Source organism: Haliaeetus leucocephalus, unplaced genomic scaffold (assembly GCF_000737465.1).
Source record: "Haliaeetus leucocephalus isolate CR32 unplaced genomic scaffold, Haliaeetus_leucocephalus-4.0 Scaffold384, whole genome shotgun sequence".
In the NCBI taxonomy this organism is placed as follows: domain Eukaryota; kingdom Metazoa; phylum Chordata; class Aves; order Accipitriformes; family Accipitridae; genus Haliaeetus; species Haliaeetus leucocephalus.
In genome coordinates, this window is record NW_010972820.1 from 7216267 (window position 1) to 7234457 (window position 18191).

Genomic DNA, 18191 nt, shown 5'->3' on the forward strand with positions numbered 1-18191 from the left:
ATGTAATGCTGGTTTTATAAGGCAAGATGAGCATACTCGTAAACAAATAGAAGGATCTTGGGATTTTAATTGGTTTTTGAGGTTTTTGGTTTTTCTTGTTCTTTTTTGAGAGCTAGTATTGTTCAGTAAGCTGTTTTGTTCCCATTCACTGTATTGTTTTGATTTATAGGTGGTGCTAATACAAACAAATGTATTATAGAAACAATTTTGACATTAACCAAATGTTTGTTTGTTTTCATAGTCCACCTCACAATTTCCAGATTCTTCCAGAGAAGAGAATAAAAAGAAACCAGTTTTGGAAAGACTTGGAAATTTGTTTGGTACGGGGAGAAGGAAAAATGTCAAAAGTTCACTAGAACATACTTCACATCGGAAAGGGGAGAGGTCAGTTTCTCCTCACAGAGCGCAGCCGATATACTGTAGGCACGTAAAGGAAGGACACGAAGCTCCTCAAGTACAGAAGCAAGTGAGAAACGTAAGTGATGTTTCTGAGACGCAGGAATGTAATTTCAGTGGGGAAGTAGGACCGCTGTATCGTGATACCATTTCAGAATGGAGTAGTAGGGGAGTCTCTTCTGACAGTGAGTGGTCAGCAGATTGGAGCAGCAGCAGTGAAACCATTAAAAACTCTTTCTTTGAGAGTAGTCTGAATGTGGAAACCCTGGAACTGGAGAAAGAATCCATCACAGATATAAATAATTCCACAACTCCAGATTTCATAAAAAGCTTGAGAAATTTGTCTAGTGAAGACTTAGAAAAGAGTATCTTAAGCCACAAGCAGCTCGTGAACACGTGGGTGTCTGAGGAGCCTGGGCATGCAAAATCAAAGAATTTGCCATACGAGTTGGAATCTGCGGCGAGTGAACACACACATTCTGCTAGAGTGTTAACAGTTGATATCTATCTAAGAAAAACAGACGAACTCCTTAATGAACCTGTGACTGTTACATCAGAAGAAAATTGTAGTGACTCGGACACAATGGATAAAAAATCTGCTAATAAAAGATCTGGAAAAAGGAGAAAATCTCAGTCGTCTAGTGACATTCCAAATGGAGAGAGAAACCAGACTGAGACTACTGCAAGAGAAGAATCTGTTTTTGAGGATGATGTCCCTTCTGAGGTGTTTTCAGACAAGGTAATAAACTCGGAAAGAAAAGCGAAGTCTCCTCAACAGACTCCTGAAAGGAATTCGTCTTCCCCAGGTAATAATCAGGACCTAAAAGTTGGATCTGCTCACAAAGGGGCATCTAAAACTGAAGCTGACAAAGGCAAGCAGCAGATCTCAAACACAACCCCTGCAAGGAGAAGATCATATAAAAAGAGTCAGTCAGATGCTGTCCCCGTTTCCCCTACTGGTTTGAAGGGTCAGGTAAAAGATTATTCCTCAAAAAGGCAACCTTTAGCATCACCAGAGAGTAACCCAGTGACAAAAAGAACTTCAGTGGAAAAGGGAACTATACCTGTGGCTTTTGGGGAAGACAGCTTGGAGTCTCCCAAAGTTTCTTTGGGCGATAAGACAGAAGACACTGCCTTGGTGTTTGCTGAAAGCAGAAATGAGACCAAGGCAGTAAAGCATGGTAATGGTTCGGATGGAAGAGCTTTCTTGCGTACTGATGGGATTAAAAATGGAGACTTGTGTACGTCAGCTGAGAGACAGACAAATTCTGATTTAGACAGCTCGAAGCTGAAGAGTTTGGATGCTTCCAGAACAGTCATGACAAAGATTAGCCTGTAAGTAACAAACTAGTTTACCCTTGTAGCTGTAATTTTGCCTGTATCTGTGTTTAGGATTCTACAGGAACTCTATAGCTATGTATCAGTTATCTATCTAGATTATATTCAGTTAAGAACTGCCCTTTAAAAAAAAAAAATATAATTACAGTTGCCACTTAACAAGCACTGTAGTTTACATGTGTTAGAAAAATAATTCTTTTTTCCATTTTTTTTTTATGGATAGGGAATTTCTTTGTATGTCAATTCCATTATATGGAATAATTTAACATACATAAAAGCTGCTCTGTCATCATCATCAGTTCCCCCGTTGTTGCGCAGATTAGCTCATCTGTCATTGACCTTAATGTAGTTTTGCCATCTGTAACGAACTGAGGATGTGGTTGAAGATTTTGTATGTGAAAAATCTTTGAATAAGGAATGTGTTCAAGTTGTTCTTTGAAACAACATAAGTTGTGCTATTATTTTATGAAGAAACGTAGGATGCAATGTAGAACTTGATCCTTCAAATGACATGATAAATCACACTCCAGAAATTTGAATATGTATGGTTGCTTTCATAAGTATGTGCAGTATGAATCATGTAAATTTTTATGCATGTGAATAACATCAGGCATTTGCAGAATTATGCATATATTAGTTTGCAGGATTTGGTTTTACACACAAAGAAATTGTCACCTTTCAAACAGAGGTGATCAGTGCTTTCCTTGGGATTCGAAAGAAGTGGATGTATTTATAACTTTCACTGTAATCACTAGTATGAGTCCAGGGACTGATTTCCTGGATTCTGTTGCGTTCTCTTCTACAGTGAATCGTTCTATTACATTCGTCATTTCTGTTGTTTGATTGTCACGGCTATGTACTATGTGCTATTGTTTTCCTCATTCTGTTACATGCACTTATAGGTGTCAGACTACATGGAATCCTATAGGTCCACCTGAGGTACACCAAGTGTTCAGAATTGTCATTCAGTTCTGTTAGAGGGATATGAAGGTTTAACATTATGGCTTAAGAAACACCTATGTTTCCAATTATGCTTCCCACATCTGAGAAGTGTAGGAGCATTAGGAACAATTGATTTGTAATACTCTACATCTGATTTGTTAATTCGTAACTGAATTAAAAACACCTAGTACTGAAAGTTAAATTGTGGTGGTTTTGTACGTGGTGATGCTTTGCCATCTGGCAGTATAGATCACAAATCTTAAACTCTGAAGTTTTGTATCTTCACAACTTCAAAGGAAAGACAGCTTTCATATTTTTCTCTTTGTGTCACTGTCATTAGTGGTGATGAACTTATAAATGCTTGCATAGCTGGATTTCGTTGTTCTAGGTATCTCCTTGGCTTGCTGTACAATGAATTACCTTCTGCTCTACTCACAGAGTAATAGACAAGTATCCTTTATGACAGATTAAATTTTAATGAATAAACAGCCTGTTCTATTTCACCTGATTCTGTGAGGTGTGTGGCGCTCTGTGTCTTGGCCTTATCTGCCGCTATAAGAACTTTAGCCCTGGGTGGGGACTGCTGTGTTGCATGCAAGGTTCCTGATGCATCTGATAGGTGTCACTGTGCAGTACCAGACAGTTTCTTTAGCCAGACAAATTGATATGGTCAGATTACCTGGTATAATTTGTAGTCATTCATCAGAACACATGAACTATAAACCTGGGTGTGGATTAAGCTGCTGTAAAATGGGAAAGGAAAAGGTGGTGCCATTACTAAAAGAAGGTGTGTTTTTGTTCTCTAGTTATTGCTTTGAACTAGAAAACAGATAACTGTTCCAGTTTCAAAGATTAAAAAACTATTGTTAGATACTTCATATGAATCCCTTTCAGGTTGAAAAATAATCATTTACTCACAGACTCCTTTGCCTCCTATAAGATGGATTTCATATAATCAAAGTAGTTTTCACTTAAAAATGCATAATGTCTCTTACTAATGACATTGTGCTAATTCTGGGAATCAAGTTTCTTTAGAAACAATTTTAAAAGAAGTTGGTTTTGCTGGTTCCCTGCAAGTAATGATAGCATTTTCTGTCTTTTCTCCTTTTATGTCGTGTATCGGGCATCTCAGAAGTCACAGGGTACTTAGGTTTCCTTTTCAAAAGCTAGAAGCAGTCAGGTTTGAGACTAAACTGAGGCTGATGGTACATCTTAATCAGCAAATAAAACCTCAGGCAGTAGTTACTTTGGTGTGCTTAGCGGAAAACTTGGCTTCAGTTGTCATATTTGATGTTCAGACATGGGTTTGTAGTTGCCTTTGCATTTATGCCCACTTGTTGAATTATTCTGCTCTGTTAACATGCCATTTTTCTTTGCTCACCTCAATCTGATGTCTTGGCATCAATGTTTTTTGGCATCAGTTACGTGCTTGACATGGTCGTTTGGACAGTATGCTTCAACTATGTGACTCACCTTCCATTTATGACTATATTGGGAGAGGTTTAACTGCTTACTTCCACAAGTTAGCTGCAAGGTGTAACCAAAGAGGAGGACATCAGTATTTCTCTTGTGCCTGCTTGTTCCTGATATTGCAGATCAGCAGTGGGTAGTAGGAATCAGCCACACTGGGTCATTTGTAAGAAAGCGTTCGCACTGTTAAGTGAATCCATCTTTCAATGCTTTTCCCCCATACTAGAGGGGAGGGTTAGAGGATACACAATCAACATCTCTTCCTTTTAAACAAGCTTAGAAACGCAGTTATTGCAATAAGGCACATCTTTTGGCTGTATTTAAAATCAGCATTTCTTGATGTGGAAAAAGGTGTAATGGAAAGATTAGTTAGAGGAGGCCAGCTGTAGTGGATGGAGCTTCAGGGCTGAGCTTTCTATTGCTCTATGGTCTCAGCTGCTTTTCTGTTGCTGCTGCTGTGCAGAAATACTGCAGAATGTAAAATACAAAGTGCTGAAGTGGTTGTTTCTACGTAAATTTGCAAAGCTTGAAAATATACCTGTGAGGTGTTAGCTGTTGATTTAAAACAGGTTTTAGGTGTGGCTGATAACTGTCAGTATTAACCATTAAACTTGCTTGCGTTGAGGCATACAGGGACGGATGGATTTTATTGGGAAGATACGTGTTGTTATGTTGAAATGCATGTAGTAGTGACAGGCTGACAAAAGGATGGTATGGAAATGAGTCTGTTAAGATAACTAGGCCGTTAGTGGTACCTCTTGAAAACGCAGGTAGGAGAGGAAAAGTACCTTTTTCTGATCAGAAAAGGACATGAAGGGTTCTGGTGAACAGCAAATTCAGCATATATCAGTCGTGCATCCTTGTAGCAGATGAAGGCTAAGCCTGTACCGGGATAGGTTGGCAGGAGCATAGCCAGCAGGTCAAAGGAGAAGGTACTCGGTGCTCATGAGGCTGCATCTGGGGCTTTATATCGAGTTGTACCCCTCTGTCCTCTTCAACTCTCTTTTCCTGGTACAAGAGAGATGCTTACAAATTGGAATGAGCCCAGTGGTGAGCCATTAAGAAAGTGATCCACTGGAGCATAGCATGTATGAGTTGAAGCTGAAGCACCTTGACTTCAACTGAGACAAGAGAAGGATATGGGTAGAACTCAATCATCTCTTGCTACCTATAGAGGTATTATAGAGAAGGCAGAGCCAGATTCATCCCTGAGGTGTGCAGTGAAAGGACAATGGCCATGGTAGCAAGTTGCAACAGTGAAGTTTCAATGGGATCCAAGGCAAAAATAATTCACAGTGACAGCGGCTGACCTGCTGCAATGCTTCCCTAGTAAGGTTGTGAAATCTTGACCCTTGGAGATACTCGGAACTTGATCAGCCAAAGCTTTCAACAGCTTGATCTAATTTGAAGCTGTCCCTGTTTTGAGCAGGAAGTTGGACTAGCTGACCTTTAGAGGTCCTTTGCAACTTATATTCATTTTCGAAAAAGAAAAATCATAGAATAATTTAACTTTGAAAAGTTTAGGAAAAACAGTCATACTGCAAATGGAAAGTAGTGTCTAAATAGATTTAATCTTATGCTGCGTGATAGTTCCCTCCCTGCCTTCCCCATTTCAGGAATAATTTTTTTCTGTTTCTAGACTTAAATTTTCCAAGTGTGTTTTATTAACACCTATCTGAAGTATGGCCAGTCATTTTTAAATTTACTGTTTCCTTTTTTATTTGATGACATGTTCTTCATAAGAGCCTTCCAGTTGTGAACCAATGTGAGCAGGCTAGTAGTTACAGTGAGCACTGTTGGGAATTATTCTCTGAAAAGATACGGTGATTTTTAATGGTTGCTTTCTGTATAGATTCTTAGGCAGCTGATTTTGGGTTCCTTGTGTTATTTCAGTAAGTTTGCTCCTCGTGCTTTTCCCAAGAAAAGAAGCTGGTACAATGGAGAGTCTTGCTTTAGTAGGGTTTACGTTCGTACTTGGGATGGATCTCTTGAGGAAGAGGAGAAAGGAGTGATACCAGGTTTTGGGTTGCTCACGTTAACTCACTTGTACCTCATGCTTCTTTCTTGGGCTAAAGAGCTGTCTGAGAGCTCAGTGAACAGTTTGTGTGGGTAAAAAAGAAGAAAGCACTCAAATACCAGAATCATCCATTGATTAATAGAGCATTTGAGGCCCTGGAGATTGTTGCTGCAAGCTAGTTTCTTTTATTTCCCACCATCATCAGTTTTCATGTAGTGCAGTTCTGCCTGTTCTCCCCCTGCTGAGTGTCTCCAGATTCCTCTTCGGAGAACAGGTTTGCCTTTGAGGTGATGGTGGGCTCCTTGACACTCCTTATATCTTACTGATAAATTTTGAAGATGTGCCCTGCATCGTCACAGCTGTTTGTACAGTTCCTGCAGTAGCAAGTGACATGGTCAGATAATTTTTTCCTGGATGTAGGTATTCGGAGGAAGGAGGCTTAAAACCCTCACTTGCATGTCATCAGCCTTCTGCCATAGTACATGAGTACTATGTGCTATGTACTTGTATGTGCTTCTCTATCCACTCTGATGGAGAAGTTTCTGTAAGTGTTTCCTGATTCAATTCTTGTAAAATCAGCAGTGTTAGTTTACACAATTTGAATTGTTAGCTGACTGTACCTGAAGAAAATGGGAGAGTCCTCACATGTGGTATTTGCTTAGCCAAGTGGTGATGCAGTGACTGGGGACAGTTAGCTTTTCCACCAGCACTAATGAGGCCAGAAGAGGTCTTTCACTGGATTTAAGGTTGCTTCTGCAGTGTAAGGGCTGCAAAGAATCTGGGCAGATGTCTTCAAAACTTGTTGGAGAGGTATATTCAAATGTTAACCAACTCATTATCACCTTAATGAATTGGGATTTGTTTCCTAAACTCTGTAGGGAGTTGCATGCATATAATTCATTCTGCCTATTCACTATGAAATTTTAATGTCTGTCAGTCATAAATAGTTAAGTTCTCTGCCTTGATTGCAGATGCTGTAGGCTGTTGTGTTTTTTGTTTTACAGAGCATTAGAGAACTATGTACATGTTTGAAATGTATTCTCCTTACTTACTGTCTGATTTTTTTTTTTTTTTGTCTTCCGTATAGTTACTCCTTTTTTAGTTAATTCCTTTTGAAATAACCAAAATTTAAACTGAATATGACTATGGAAAATGTCATTATAATGCTACATATTATTGTTTTTAAAATTGTTACAAGTCTTTTCAAGATTAATCAAAAATGTAACTCTGTATCACTTTGTCTCCTGTAGTCCAGCCAAACCGAAGAGTGTAGAGCTGAATTTTAAAGCACCTACAAATCAAGACAGTTTAGACAGTGAGCAGGATACTCTTGAAAAACCAGTTAATAAAACTAACAGCAACATTGCCAACAAAATTTCCTTGTTTGAAAATAAATGCGCTAACCAGAGCCAGAGGCCTGCTGACATCCCTGCTTCAAAAAATAGTACTGTAGCAAGCACATTTGTTGGCAGAGCAAAGCTGAAATTTGGAAAACAACCTAAGGAAAGCGAACAGCCTGATAAAACGTTAAATAAGCAAAGCAGTCGCCAGAAGTTATTTGAGAATGGCACACCAGAGAAAGAAAGCACTGCAGAATTAAAAGGCAAAAATGAAGAAGGCTCTGCCTTTTATGAGGATATTGGGAAGACAACAGAACTTAAAGTAAAAGCTGCAATATCCCTTTTTAACCAAAGCAGCAAAATTGATGCTGCTAGTGTCTCTCTGAAGCAACCCGATCCAGAATTAACCACAGCTAAAAAAGAAAGTTCACCTTTTAAACTGTCTTTGCACTTGCCCAGTAAAAGTGAAAATGCTCAAGATACTTCCTACCAAAGAAATAACACAAGCTCAGAATTCCACAGAAATGAAGAAAATACGCTGCCAAACACAGAGGTTTTATCACCTTGCAATGATGAAAAATATCCTCTACCATCTCATCAGGTTTCTAGATCAGAATTTAAGAAGATGGAAAATGGAGATAAAAAGGCAAAGCCCGGAGATTTGAGCTTTGCAGCACTGCAGTGTGATGATAGCAATCAAGATAGTATATTGATATCAGAGCACAACATCAATACACAAGAGAGCCCAGGCAAAACCTGTAATGGATCTGCTGAAGATGATAGCATTTTTGATTCCCCATCCGACATGAAGAAGTTTGCTGAAACAATAAAAAACTTGGACAGCTCAGTTTGTTTACCCCAGAAAAAGAAGAGGTCAAAACTTCCCAAGTCCCCAGCGCCCCACTTTGCAATGCCTCCCATTCATGAAGACAATTTAGAGAAAGTATTTGATCCTAGTGTATTTACTTTTGGTTTGGGACTGAGGAGGGAAAAAACACAGGATCTGTTACCAGCCCAACAAATTAAAATGCAAAGCCTGGAAACAATAGCCAGGGTCAGGCCCAAGCGTGCATCAACAGAGCAAAGTATCATATTCAAAGCGCTGCAGTCATGTAATAGAGAGGAACCTGCCTTTACTCAGGAAATAAATGGAAAAGAGAACATTGATGGTACAGATGGTGAAATTAAGAGATCCCGGCTTGAAAAAAGCTCCCTCTTCTCAAGCTTGCTGTCTTCTGCATCTAAAGAAAAGTTTTTTAATCCTTCTGTCACCTCAGTAAATAACACCACAACAGCTTTTACAACTGACTCCTCAGGGATGCCTCCTTTACAACAGGATGCTTCTGGGCCATTTGGCATGCCTCAAAAATCTGAGGTAATAAAGATCATTCATGAAATGCAACCATGTAAAATTTTGTCTACCTGCTGAATGACTGTTAATTTTGGTTTTGCAATTCAGTCTCTTTCAGATATGAAGTTTCCAAGTTTTGTGGAGAAGTACATGCAAGCAGATAGTGCAAAAAAAGAACTGAGTTTACAAATGCCCAACTATGGGAACCCTGAGAAAAGTTTTTCCAGCTGGTTAGGGCCAAGCAGATATGAATCAAATGTTCCTGCTGGTTTATTAGATGTGGATGTAAGTATTGTGTTGTCTAAAATGTGCCTGGAAAGTTACCCAGCTTTTCTATTTTCTATAGATGATATGCATACATTGTTTTGTTTTGTTTCCCCTCTTAGGGACATACATAGATTACAAATACGTAGAGGTGAATGTAGGTATGGCACCAGTTTCATCTGATGTTGGCTACACATAAAAATGAGATGGCATCTATTAACATGGTTATGTTTCTTCCTGGTGCCCTTATTTTGAGACTCTTTACAAATATGAATTGAAAGTGTATGTTTGTATATGTCTTCATACTTGATTTTGTATTATTTTGAAACAAATCTTATGCTAACTTTATTTTTTCTTGTAAATTAGTAGAATGCTTTCTGTGAACTTTAGAAAACTTGTGCCTGCTTCTTCTGTTGACAGTAATCTCTCTCCTCTTCCAGCAAGACATTCAGCCATTGCCCTGTTAAATGAGTAACAGGGCAAACTTTTTGTCAGCCCTCTGTTTTTGTTCCCAGTATTCCCATGGATTTGATAGAAAATGCATATTCTTTAAGAATACTTTAAGAACTGGGGAGTAGTGATTATTGGAAGTGCTGCTACAGTGGAGGGCTGTCCCTTTGCCTGATTATGAGCATCTTCTCATCCTGAGTGAAGGTAGACCTATGTTTTCACTTCGAGGCAACTTTACCCTAATGTGGGAGAACTTTGTAATTTCTATTTTCAGAACGATGAACTGATGTCCTATATTATCTGCTATTTCTGTTGATGTGGGCCCTTACTGTTACCAGAGGGGACAACTAGAATCAGGAGATCTAAGAACCATGGGAAGAAATATGTTCTCTGGCATGTAATAGCTGCATTAATGTGACCTGTGGAATTGAAGCAGCATATGAGAAGTTTGAGAAATACTTTTCTAAAGCTAGTGGTTATCTGCTGTTACAGTTCTACTAAAAGGAGTGGGGGAGTAGTAGAAATTACTCCTTTCTTCTTCACCTTGCAGAAGGAAGTCATCTATGGTACTTGGCAATTTTGAGGTTGTAGATTTTTCTCTCATGGGAATTTTTTTAATTAGTGTGGGGATGAAAATTAGGGGGGTTATTTGCAGTGGTGTAGACATACGCTGCCAGTTAAAAAGGCTTTCTTACTCTGGATGGTCCTGCTTGGATTTCAAAACCTGAGTTTAAAGCTAAATGACTAGTACTGATTCTTTTTGCTACTTAAACTGTTGTTCCTGAGTGGGTTTCAATTTTTCAGTAGAGTATGGAGGCCTGATAGAGCAAGGGGGTATGTGCACATGTAAGACTGCTCTTGAGAGAAACCCATTGGGCTCCAAAGGGTTCCAGGACTTCTGCAGCGCTGTTGCTGACTCTGAATCGTCTTGCTTAAGTTAGACAGGAACCAAAAATGTTTTGTCGTGGTTTAACGTATGATGTGTACCTACTGTGCATCTTCCACTGACTAAGAAAATGATGATGCAATGGCTAATGGGTGATGTGAAGGAAAAGAGTAAGGGCAGCCCAAAACAATGACTTTGGCATTCCTTAAAACACAGAGCAAGTTCTAACTGGAATTGAAGCACAGGCTAAAAAAACCAGTCATGCTTCAACGTGTCTTGATGATGCCTACAAAAAACCGATGGTGGTTAGGAACTCTGTCCTGAGACCATTGCCTGCCCTGCGTGCCGACTAACATGTTTTCATTAGTTCCTTGCACATGTTGCTGGTTATCTTAGGCTGCAACCTGTTTAGGGGCAGGATCTGTTTTGGTTTGTTTGTATGAATAGTTCCTAGAAGAGTGGGACCCTGTCCCAGAATGAGCACTCCTGTCCTTGCTAGGAAACCAAACACATAATTGCAACGCTTTATTTGTTTTAAGATGACGTGGTGCAACCACAACTTTCCCATATGTTCTGTATCATATAATTTACCACTGACTTCAACATTGTTTTAGATTTTGTATACCTCAATGTATTTTATTTGTTCTTGGCATTTTTAGTCCATCACTTATTGCAGAGTCTCACGCTTTTTGAAGGAACATATCTTGTCACAAGGTGTTCAGCACAAAATTGGTTATGCTAGTTAGTTCATACATGTATATGCCATCCTGCCTCCTCAGTCTTTTCATATATTCCTTCAAAATTTTTTCATGCTTTATGGTTACTAGACATTTAAATTTTAATTAATATCTTTATCACTGTAGAGCATGTACTTTATTAATACTAGTTTTTTAAGTAGTCTCTTGGTATGGAAATCCTGGAATATATAGGAAGCTGATCAGTAGGATTTTAAAGCATTTCAAGTGTGAGGTTAGTTGGCTTCAGTGAGATGTTTAAAAAAAAAGTGTAAATGTGTACATTTTTGGCAAGATATTGCTCTTCAGGAGGAAGAAGGAATTGAAGCAGTAAGTAGGTGTAGTTGAAGTGTTATCAGCTTTTCACTATTCAGACTAATTTTTGTTTTGTTTTACTAGCTTTTTTTTTATAGCTGAGCATCTTTATTGAACACATTTTTGGTTTGGGTTTTTTTTCTTTTGTGACTTTTCTCTCCCTGCTGTCTATTAGGCACTTTCAAGAAATGGGCAAAGTAAAATCAATCCCAGACCTGGCAAGGTAAGAATAAATTTTATTATCTTTACTGTTCTTCTCTATATTTAAAGCATAGCAAGATAGAATTACGTGTTGTTGGTGTTTGTTTTTTTGTTTTTGTTTTTTAACACAGCTGGTGATATACTGTGAATCAGACTATCAAAAAAAGGGTATTGAAGTTTTCCATGATGTTCTGGATTGCAGTTCTTGGGTTCTGTCACCGACAATTTTAATTAAAGTCATCAGAGGATGGTAAGAGATTAATTTTTACTCTTTATCATTGGTCTATCCAAAAATCTTTTGAAATGGAACCAGCATGTAATTCACAGTAAGTCTGCCTTGCAAATGGCAATGTATTGTAGACAGCTATGAGCAAGAAGTGTGGCATTTTACCTCTGCAACAGGAAGTTCTGGGTCAGGAAACTTATTTTGCTGACAAGTTGAGTGCATGTTACCATCTGGAGGGGTGCAATATTTCACCAGGCATAGAAATGACAGATTCTGTCTAGCTATGCTGCCCCTTGACTCCTCTCCTCTTTATGTTTTTTTGCATAGTATTTGGATTGGGCTAAAAGGCTAGCAAAGGATTTTAAAGCCAGGTCTGACGTGGGTTTGGATGCAGAAGATTAATTCTATGTCCAAAAGTATAAGGTGGTACTGTAGATGTAATTGACTGTTTCTCTTATAAGTCCAGAGGGAATTTTTCTCTAAAAGCTAGATTGCTTAAGAGTAATTCACAAGAAGTTCATCTCCTACATTCTTCATAGCATTAACAGAACAGCCGTTATTAGTGTGGATAGCATGGCAAGTTAAATTGTGGCCAGGCTGTAATACAGTCAAATAGCAGGTTCTCAAAAGTAATGATCTGATAGTAAGCTGCAGAAACAAGGGCTAGCTGCAGTAGGAGGTACTGGGAAGCACACTGATTGCTGTTTACCTTCAGAAAACTGGAATGAAAATCTTTTGATCTGTGAACCAGGTTGTCTTTTCCAGCATGGACTGGGGGACTGTTTCCCCCCACCCCTTCAACGGAGAGCTCCAGGGGAGGGTTTTGTGTTTGCAGATGGATATAGTTTTATCTAGTTATATTTTTAAACCTGCCATTAAAAATAAAGTTGTGCTTGTCTTCTGAGCAGTCTTACTATCCTTTGGCACATCTATACCAGCCCCTGTGGAACTCCAGGCTGCTCTTCACAAGATCCAAGTAGCTTGTCTGTTTATACATGACACAGCAGTCTGCAGTGTCAACATTTTCTGACCTACAAATTGGTTCTGATTGGTATCTCATGCAAAAATCTGGTATTCATGGACAGTACTCTTGCTGCCCCAAATCATCAATTTAAAAAGGTGGAGGAGTTTTTGATGAAATTACGAAGTCAGCAGTAGGCATCTTTGGTTTTATCATTGCTTTTAAAAGTATCACAGAGACCCGAAATGGCTTGCATCAGCAGTGTTGAGTGTATAAGCTGTATTGGGGTGGCGGGAAGGGTCTCGAAATGATTATGAAAGGATTTGTTAAATGGGAGCATGATTTTTGCAAGTCACACTTGCTAAAGCACCATTAAAAATCAGAATTTTTTATTTTAAGCTGGATACTCTATGAGAAACCAAATTTTGAAGGTCCCTCTATTCCTCTGGAAGAAGGAGAGCTGGAACTCCCAGATATTTGGGGTGCAGGTACTTCTGAAGAGCAAAATGAATGCAAATCTCTAAAGCCTGCAGTGATTGGTTCAATAAGACATGTTGTTAAGGCAAGTAATCTAAGTAAGGAAAATTTTGTCTAGTTCTTAATGTTTGGTGATGTTTATACTGATACAAAGTGTGATTGTTGTATTAGGACACAAGTGTAACCTAAGTTGTAAATGCAGGAAACAATCTTCCATGTTGAATTTCTTGTTTAATCACAAAATAAAAGTGGGGGCTTTTGCACAATGGGAATTATGGTAACAACCACTGGAAGGATAGGGCAGGAAGAAAACTTCATGTTTTTTATTAGAATAGCTTCCAAAATGCTATGTACCACATATGCTTTTTAGCCTGGTCAATCTCTCAGGAAAAACATCCCATAAAAGCATCAGTAATTCCACAGACTCGTATTTTCAAAAGATATGTGTGGCTTTTTCTTCTTTCTTTTTTCTTAATATAAACCAAATTTACACTCAGCAGAAACTTTAGTGTCAAACACCAAACCTTCTTTGCTACTTAAAAAATAGCCCTGTGTGCACAAACTTCAGGGAGTTTCACACATGGTGGAACAGTGTTCCTACATGCAGTTTTAACCTACCATTAAGTAGTTAGTTTTGCAGGTTACCAAAGCAAGCATAAGCTATAAAGTTATTTGACTAGGAAAAGAAAAAGGAGGAATATATATTGCTTGTAACTACAATTCTTGTCTAAATTGCAGTTCTCTTCAAGAATGGCTTGCTTGGTGTAATCTTAGGATTTAATTTGCTACAGGAGATGTTAACTGATGAAAGAAGATGCATTCCTGCCTAGATGGCAGAAAGTAAACAATGTAAATGCTGATTAGAGATTGACTGACTTGGTCCCAACAGACAGCCAAACTGGCCTACTTATACTTTTATTATAGGCATCTAATAACAGTAGTAATTGACAAGAGGGGAAACAATTTAAAATAAACAGGTGTTTCAAAACTGATTTAGTTATCCACATTAATTACAGAACTTGCAGCACAGATTAAGTGATTATGGCAATCTTAATTTTTCAGGATTACAGGGTTTGCCGAATTGATTTGTATACAGAACCTGAAGGGTTAGGAATCGTGACTTCCTTTTTTGACGACACTGAAGAAACAGGGGTGTTTGGCACCACTCAGAAGACTTGTTCTATCAAAGTACACTGGGGCACGTAAGTGCATAGTTCTGTATGAATGTGTACTTCTATGAAAGGAATTTGTTTTAAACCATTGTTTATACCTATCAGACATGCAAGCAGGCTATATTTATTCTCGTCCTATATTTTGGTAGTATTTGTTGACAGTAGCATTAGTACGTTATTGTAATGTTTCACCCTTGGAGAGCCTGACCTCTTAAAATATTTTGTGAGAGCCAGTTTTTCTTCTGCTTGCGTGTAGTAAAGACAGAGTAACCCTTGTATATTTGTAGCAAAGGAATGAGTTTGCCTCTCCTGCTCTTTCTCATTCAGGCAAACTTAGCGTGAGAGTGGAGGGATGAACTGTTAGGATAAGACCACATTTCCTACTTGCTTTCCTCTAAACTTGAAATTATTGTACTAAAAGAAGAAAATTTTCAAGCCCTTATGTTACAAAGTAAGAGTTAGTGTCATGTGTGGACTCTGGAAAGCATTCATGTATTTCACAGTGCATTTTAATCAGTGTTTTTGTGGTGATGTTTAGGACACGTATGTTACGTCACCTGAAAATATCTGGCCATGTGAGTTAGGAGTGTAATGTATGTCATGAACTAAGCAAGCTTCTGTGAGAAAGGAGACCTCTAAGGGACAATCCAGACGCTGTACCAATGGTAGTTTTGATAACTTTAATAAACAATTTGTAAATCAGTACAGAAAACATGCCTCAAAATGGTATTGGGAAAAGTATGCAGAAGAGGGAGGCTGTTTTCAGAAAAAGTAATAGAGTGGAACCACTTCCAGTGATGTTGGGTCCTGCAGAACATTTTACAGAGTGTGCAGACCTTGGTCATTACCTGTTGGTCATGTTTTGTTTGGGCACTGATAGCATTTGCCTTGCTGCAGATGGTCTATTTAACTATCAGAAACTGCCCAACTAAAGACAAGTGATACATACCACTGCAAAGATGTATTCAAATATGCTACACGATAGATGGGGCATTTTAGTTGTTAGGTAAAGGGTATTTTATCTGATTAAATCTTTACATGCTGATTTGTGGAAAAAATTAAGCACTCTGATATACAGGGAAATTTTAAGAAGTCCAAGTAGTTGGTTCTCTGACAGGAGGTTATTTCTGTTAAACTGCAAGCTTAATCCAAATTACATGTCTGCCAAGAGTAATTAAATCAGATACGTTATTTGGAGGTTGATTATTAAATGACTTAATCTACTGCTCCACTTTATTTCTGTCTCTCATTTAAAAGGATTCTGTGAATAGTGAAATTACAAAATTTTTGGAAAGGAAGCAGAAGAAGGGAAGTGCATATCTCTCGGACTTCAGACTGGTCCTTATTTTCCATCAGTGTGACAGTAGTTTTTGCACTAAATCCATGTAAACTCTTACAGTCTTAATTTCTCTCTGTTGCATTTGGATCCCTTGAGGGAAGGCAGACTAATATTTGCACCAGGAAGCAAAATAGACAGTTGAAAAATAATCTTTCTCAGATGTCAGTTTATTAGTCCAGTGTAGAAAGAAGTCGCTTCTGCCAATTGCTTGCATGAGAAATGCAGTAAATTGTTGCTGCTTTTTTGCATGTTGCAGGGTTTTTTCTTTCCTTTAGTTTACAGGCATGGCGTAGTTCACTATATTGGCAGTTGAGGGAGGTTCTGATTCTGAGTCACCTTGCCATGTGGGTGTGGTCGTATCTTATTGAAGTTTCGCAGTGTTCATGCTTAATTGTTGTTTACTAAAAGCTGCCAACAAAAATGAGTCAATGCACCTTTATCTTCTGATTGTACTCTCTCTCTTTGGTCTTCCATGTGTTTAAATTCTTGCAGTGATGTTAGAATCATAGAATTGTTTAGGCTGGAAAAGACCCTTAAGATCATCGAGTCCAACCATTAACCTAACACTGCAAAGTCCACCACTAAACCCTGTCCCTAAGCACCACATCTGCACGTCTTTCAAATACCTCCAGGGGTGGGGACTCCACCACTTCCCTGGGCAGCCTGTTCCAATGCTTGACAACCCTTTCGGTGAAGAAATTTTTCCTAATATCCAACCTAAACCTCCCCTGGTGCAACCTGAGGCCATTTCCTCTTGTCCTATCGCTTGTTACTTAGGAGAAGAGACCGACCCCCACCTCACTCCAACCTCCTTGCAGGTAGTTGTAGAGAGCGATAAGGTCTGCCCTCAGCCTCCTTTTCTCCAGGCTGAACAACCCCAGTTCCCTCAGCCGCTCCCCAGAAGACTTGTGCTCCAGGCCCCTCACCAACTTGGTTGCCCTTCTCTGGACACGCTCCAGCACCTCCATGTCTGTCTTGTAGCGAGGGGTCCAAAACTGAACACAGCATTCGAGGTGTGGCCTCACCAGTGCCGAGTACAGGGGGACAATCGCTTCCCTGCTCCTGCTGGCCACACTATTTCTGATACAGGCCAGGATGCCGTTGGCCTTCTTGGCCACCTGGGCACACTGCTGGCTCCTATTCAGCCGGCTGTTGACCAACACCTCCAGGTCCTTTTCTGCCAGGCAGCTTTGCAGCCCCTCTTCCCCAAGCCCGTAGTGCTGCATGGGGTTGTTGTGACCCAAGTGCAGGACCCGGCACTTGGCCTTGTTGAACCTCATACAGTTGGCCTCGGCCCATCGATCCAGCCTGTCCAGATCCCTCTGTAGAGCCTCCCTACCCTCGAGCAGATCAACCCTCCTGCTCAACCTGGTGTCACCTGCAAACTTACTGAGGGTGCACTCGATCCCCTCATCCAGTTCATTGATAAAGATGTGAAACAGAACTGGCCCCAGTACTGAGCCCTCGGGAACACCAGTTGTGACTAGCCATAAGTTGAGGGCTTACTGAGCGGTGCAACTACAGGATACACAACATATCAAACATTCAGCTATAGACAGCGATAAAACTAAAGCTCCTTGTTTGTTTCTTGGAACTGTATGTCTGCAATGAATTTATACAACTTGTGCCAGTTTACATCAGCTTGGAGACTGCCTTTTAAGCATGACAGAGTGATGGATCATTTTAACATTTTTCTGCTGTCACCAGATTTATACATTGTGATCCTTACATGATTAAAAGGTTGGCTGCATAAAGTGTTCCAGTTTAGTATGTGTTATATACTGCTCCATTCTGCACTTCTGAGAGATCACTAAATTTAAACTGGAAGAAATACATTGCCATCCTTACGCAGAGATCAGCAGTATGTTTCTTTGTTTTCAGTAAGTGATTACTGGCTAAGATTTTCTTGAAAAAGCTTTGAAAAACTACTGTTACTGTCCCAATCAGAAATTTTGAAAGTTATGTCTTTCAAAGCAGATTTATTAGCAGATAACAAACCATGAGGAAGTAGATTTCTAATGAGTTGTCAGGTTTTTCTACCTGTTAGTAAATAACACAAGTTTAGAATTTTCTATTGAACAGATTTTGCAACAAGTCCAAGTCTAGGTTAGTAGACATCTTTCAACTTCTTGAAAATTGGTTCTTCATATTTTAAAACTATTCTAAGAGTAACCCAGAGTAACTTTGAGTCTTGAAACTTCAGTCTAAAACTTGGGTTGCCTTCAGATAAGACAGTCAAATTCTTAATTGTCTGTTCATTGTACTGATTTTTTTTTTTTAGCCTGTTCAAACAAAACACATGCATTATTGGT

The 18191-nt window shown here is 39.1% G+C and overlaps 1 protein-coding gene across 1 annotated transcript in view; it reads left to right on the forward strand.

Moving 5' to 3' along the window:
• The first annotated feature begins 247 nt into the window (after positions 1–247).
• Positions 248–18191, forward strand: part of AIM1 (absent in melanoma 1) — a 42862-nt gene continuing 24918 nt past the window's right edge. The window contains exons 1-7 of the mRNA XM_010573393.1: positions 248–1731; positions 7414–8878; positions 8963–9139; positions 11679–11726; positions 11836–11954; positions 13291–13453; positions 14431–14570. Of these exons, the coding sequence (XP_010571695.1) occupies positions 980–1731; positions 7414–8878; positions 8963–9139; positions 11679–11726; positions 11836–11954; positions 13291–13453; positions 14431–14570 (2864 nt within the window). The 5' untranslated portion in view covers positions 248–979. The remainder of the gene's footprint in view (positions 1732–7413; positions 8879–8962; positions 9140–11678; positions 11727–11835; positions 11955–13290; positions 13454–14430; positions 14571–18191) is intronic.